Genomic DNA, 5,655 nt, shown 5'->3' with positions numbered 1-5,655 from the left:
GCTTGCATGAAAAGAGAAGAAAACACAATATCCCAGCCCAGTATAAAAGTATTTTAACAACTTTCAAAATATCAACTAAATTATGGATGAGAGATTACAATTTACTGAAGGTAGCCACACAAAGAAGGCGCAGGCATGGCTATGTGGTAAGAAGCTTGCTTCCCAACCACATGGTTCTGGGTTCAGTCCCACTGCGTGGTACCTTGAGCAAGTCTCTTCTACTGTAGCTTCGGGTTGACCAAAGCCTTATAAGTGGATTTAGTTGACGGAAACTGAAAGAAGCCCATCATATATATATATATATATATATATATATGTGTGTGTGTGTGTGTTTTTGTCCCTCCACCATCGCTTGACAACTGATGTTGATGTCTTTACGTCCCCGTAACTTAGCAGTTATGACTGATTATGTCCATCCTCCAGTCTGAGTGTAGGAGGCCTCAGATACATTCACCAGTTCTCTTCATGCACTGCAGTCTCATGTTGCAACCATTCAATCTATCAGGGTCTTCATTCAACCAATCATTGATGATATTGTTTCATCATCATCTGTGTTCTGTCAAGCCCATTTTCCATCCACCCCATCCCTGGTGACGTGAGCACAGAAGGTCTCTGAGCCCTTATAATATGGCCAAAATACATGCAAGCATGCATTACATACATACAAACGTATAGGCATGCGCACATGCAGGCATGCATACCTAGCTCTCTCTTTCTTGCTTCCCTCCCTAACTACATACATACACACACACACACACGTCTGTGTTTGAGTGTGAGTGGTGTGTGTGAACATGCATCCGTGTGTCTTTGTGAGTATACTAAAGTATGGCATTACATCCTATTACAACAACACGTTAAACCTTAGTCATTCAGTAGATAGAAATCAATAAAACAATGTACCAGTCAGTTAATATTCTTCTAATACATCTGACGACTGAAACCAGTCTGGACGCCATAGCTTGCATGAGATATTTCTTGTCTAATTGTCCTTTTCCATAAATCATTTTTCATGTTGTCTCACTTTCTCTTTTAATAAACACACGCACACACACACACAAATATTTGTTGGCACTCCGTCGCTCACGACGTCGAGGGTTCCAGTTGATCCGATCAACGGAACAGCCTGCTCGTGAAATTAACATGCAAGTAGCTGAGCACTCCACAGACACTTGTACCCTTAACGTAGTTCTCGGGGATATTCAACGTGACACAGTGTGACAAGGCTGACCCTTTGAATTACAGGTACAACAGAAACAGGAAGAAAGTTGTGGTGAAAGAGTACAGCAGGGTTCGCCACCGTCCCCTGCCGGAGCTTCGTGGAGCTTTAGGTATTTCCACTCAATAAACACTCACAACGCCCAGTCTGGGAATCGAAACCACGATTCTATGACCGCGAGTCCGCTGCCCTAACCACTGGGCCATTGCGCCTCCACTCACACACATATACATACACACAAACGAACAATCCAGTACCCACAATACACTTACAGCTTCATACCCATTATTATTGGGGCAACAGGATTCATACCTACCTACCTATCTGGAGCAAAATATGACTGAACTTGGAATCATGATATCTGGGACTATAAAAATCTGTAAGATCTTCTTAAGACTGAGAAGATGACAGCGAAATCAAGATGCTTCCCTTCACTATCTTGCTACCAAGTTGGTGGCCAGTTTAAATTTACTCTAAAATTAAAATGAGAAAGAAAAGGCATACATACAGACAGACTGAAAGGCAGGCAGGCAGACAGATATACGTGCATGCACAGACACACGCATATGTGCAGGAGTGGGTGTGTGGTAAGTAACTTGCTTACCAACCACATAGTTCTGGGTTCAGTCCCACTGCATGGCACCTTGGACAAAATTTGGTAGACGGAAGCTGAAAGAAGCCCGTCGTATATGTGTGTTTGTGTGTCTGTGTTTGTTTCCCCTCACCACCACCATCGCTTGACAATCAATATTGGTGTGTTTACATCCCCCGTAACTTAGCAGCTCGGCCAAAGAGACCGGTAGAATAAGTACTAGGCTTACAAAGAATAAGTCCTGGGTTCAATTTGTTCGACTAAAAGCGGTGCTCCAGCATGGCTGCAGTCAAACGACTGAAACATAAGAATACATACAGACAGACTGAAAGGCAGGGAGGCAGACAGACAGACAGACACACACACACACACACACACACACACAAACACAAACACACACACACACACATATCTGTACTGTACCTTGAGAGTATCTCCTGACACATTTCCACCACTTTCTATCTCTCTCTTTATCTCTCTATCTTTCTGTCTTCTTATCTGTCTTTCTAACCCTATCTCTCTCTCTTCTCTCGCCTTTCCTTTCCAAATGGGATAGCCATATATCTCCACTATAACAAAACACCAATTCTCTATCCTTCTATTATATTTCAACTTCCTCACTTAAAGTTGCAAGTTATGAGGTGACTATCACTTGTATTGGTGGCATGATAAAAAAATAAAAATAAAAAATAAAAACAAAGCACTGAATGAACTCTGTAAAAGTGGTAAGCATTAGAAAAGGAATCCAGCTGCAGAATCCATGCCAAAGTATTTACATTGGTGCATGGCACTGTCCTCTGACGCAACAGACACTGTTAAATCCTCCATCCCATGCAGGCCCAGAAGCCAGATGTTAAATGGCAGCGGTGGTGGTAGATAGAAAATCTAATACCTGTATTTGAATACATTTATTCAACATTGATGATTCACTCCACCATTACTCCAAGTTTATTAACCAATAAGAACATATGAACAGAGTAAAGAGACTGTGTAGAAGCAGTACTGTGAATTATCAGCTTTGAACCAATATATAAATATGTGTGTGTGTGTGTGTGTGTGTGTACATAATGTGACACACAAAAGATATCGGATAACAAAATAACTGAAATGAATAATAGGTTGTTTAGAATATGTCCTCTACAACATCTGTGCTCACATTACATAACAACACTGCTTCACAACTTTTTTTTACTTCAGCTGATCCGACATAAAGTAATCAAAGAAGAAAAAGGAAAATGTTCCATAAGATTTAACTGTTACTTGGATGTATTCCTTCACAAAATACCATTCAAAATAGCCAACATCCAAACACATCTTACATCTCAGTAAACAATTCCTTACTCAAGTGGGCTATGATGTTCTAAAACATGGCTTAAAGGACTGTCCTGTTTGGTGCTATTAAATTAGACATGCCATAGACCAATTACTGCCAAACCTATCTAAGTTGTCTGACTTATAAATAAGTTGAAATATTCTCATTTATCACCACTTGTTGCCTTTTTTTAATGTCCACAAAGGTGTGGTTGTGTGGTTAGAAGTTTGTCTCCTAATCCACGTGCTTCTGAGTTCAGTCTCACTGCATGGCATGTTGAGCAAGTGTATTCGTTTATATCTCCAGGCCAACAAAAGCCTTGTGAATGGATTTAGTAGACAGAAACTGAAAGCCGGCGAGCTGGCAGAAACGTTTGCATGCGAGGCGAAATGCTTAGTGGTATTTCATCTGCTGTTACGTTCTGAGTTCAAATTCCGCCGGGGTCGATTTTGCCTTTCATCCTTTCGGGGTTGATAAATTAAGCACCAGTTATGCACTGGGGTCGATGTAATCAATTTAATCCCTTTGTCTGTCCTTGTTTGTCCCCTCTATGTTTAGCCCCTTGTGGGCAATAAAGAAATACGAAACTGAAAGAAACTCATCATATGTGTATATGTATGCATCTATGTGTGTGTGTGTCTTTACATTTGTTCCTCACCATTGCCAGTGCTGGTATGTTTACATCCCTGTCACTTAGCAGTTCAGCTAAAAGAAACTGATAGAATACGTACCATGCAATAGAAAAATAAATAAAAAAAGGTGCTGGGGTCGATTTGTTAAACTAAACCCTTCAAAGCAGTGTCCTAGTATGGAAGCTGTCTAATGGGTAAAGGGTAAAGACTCCCTTTCGGTCATGAATGACCGTAGGATTGCACCTAAAAGAGTTCCCCTCTGAGGCACAAGTCCAGTCAAGGTTGTTTATGGAAGATCTCTGAAACTGGTATGCATGGGCGACTGATGATATCCAAGGGAAAGGTGAAGGCCGACACAACTTGGCACCAGTGACATCGTAATTCATTTCCTCAAACGAACTGGAACAATGTGAAGTAAAGTGTCTTGTTCAAGAACACAACACACAGTTTAATGACTGAAAGAAGTAAAGATTAACATAATATCTGTCTGCATTTTCATATGATTTCTTGTTTTACCAATATCTGATTAGCTTCTTTCATTCCATTCATTTTCATAATGGAAACTGGATATTTTATTCATTTGCTTTTATTGCAGTTGCTTCCAAATATCTGTCCAAAACACTCGGATCTGCCACTTGGTGTGGAAGAGAAAAACAGATACATCGATGTGCTTCCAAGTAAGTTTGTTGTTTTAAAATCTTTTACCAATTCCTAATCTCTAAATGTCTGAAACAAGTTATTTGCTAATAAGATTATCACTTTCCAGACTGTTAACCTCATCTAGAGTTCTTCTTCTTCTTCTTATTATTATTATTATTATTATTATTATTAATGGGTTTAAAAAGGTTTCTGATATTTATATAGACATTTCAGTCAGTTTAATCTCCCATTGTCGTCCCCTATCTTCTCCCTGGACATGATACAAATTAGAAAGCATTATTTTCAAACTATGGATGAAAACAGTGGCCTTATGGACAAGACAAATTATTACTCTTAGCTTAAAAATAAAGCTTCTAATTCAAATCCAATACAGTACGATGTATACATTCAGGAATAAGACACCTGAGATAAACCAAATAAAAAATTGTATAGATGTCAATATTAGAAAATATTTCATATCTAAAAATGAGATTAATAGTCTGGAAAATTATCTTAGTTGTGAATCATATTTTTTTAATACTATTTATTTATTTATTTATTTATTTTATTTATTTATTGGTAATATAATCTTTTTGCAGACATCAAATCTAGCACTTCAACTCCATTTAAATGTTTACTTTGAAATGAATCACTTAGAATGAAATGGAAAACTATATTACCAACAATATAATCTCACAACAACAGATTTAATTTGTGGCTTATATAATTGAGAATCAATTCACATGCCTATCTGATAAATGCAGAATCAACAGCAGTAACAGCATACTGCCACCCTGTTTGCTAGTGCGTCAATGCTTAAATTAACCACCCACATTCCTATGAGAAGATACACCTCTAAAACTGCTACCTTCTTTTTGGTCAGCCCGAGGCTATAGTAGAAGACACTTGCCCATGGTGCCATGCAGTGGGACTGGACCCAGAACCATGTGGTTGGTAAGCAAGCTACTTACCACACAGCCACTCCTGTGCCTACTTGTCTAATTTTTATTGAACTTCTATTTCAGAAAATAACAATGACAGGCTCTTGCTTACTAATGAAATAAAAAGGCAAGCTGTAATTGTAGCTTTGAAGGCTAAGCATGGTGATTTTGAAATTTCTCATTTTCTGAAAGTTGCAAGCTCTTTTGTCCACAAAGTTGGTGTGAGTTAGAGAAAGAAAATGGAAGTGTATTCTTGGTATCAAAATGTAAATAAAAACATTCCAAATGCTCTAATTGTATCAGGACACCTGAATTTATTCAGA

General features: G+C 38.6%; 1 protein-coding gene across 2 annotated transcripts in view; it reads left to right on the top strand.

Moving 5' to 3' along the window:
- Positions 1-5,655, top strand: part of LOC106871625 (mucin-5AC) — a 591,942-nt gene that overhangs the window by 439,886 nt on the left and 146,401 nt on the right. For both annotated transcript variants that reach the window (XM_014918237.2, XM_052977025.1), the window contains exon 9: positions 4,348-4,429. In XM_014918237.2, coding sequence (XP_014773723.1) covers positions 4,348-4,429 — 82 coding nt within the window. The remainder of the gene's footprint in view (positions 1-4,347; positions 4,430-5,655) is intronic.

This window comes from Octopus bimaculoides, chromosome 2, assembly GCF_001194135.2.
Source record: "Octopus bimaculoides isolate UCB-OBI-ISO-001 chromosome 2, ASM119413v2, whole genome shotgun sequence".
NCBI lineage: Eukaryota > Metazoa > Mollusca > Cephalopoda > Octopoda > Octopodidae > Octopus > Octopus bimaculoides.
This window is presented reverse-complemented; position numbering and strand designations above follow the sequence as displayed.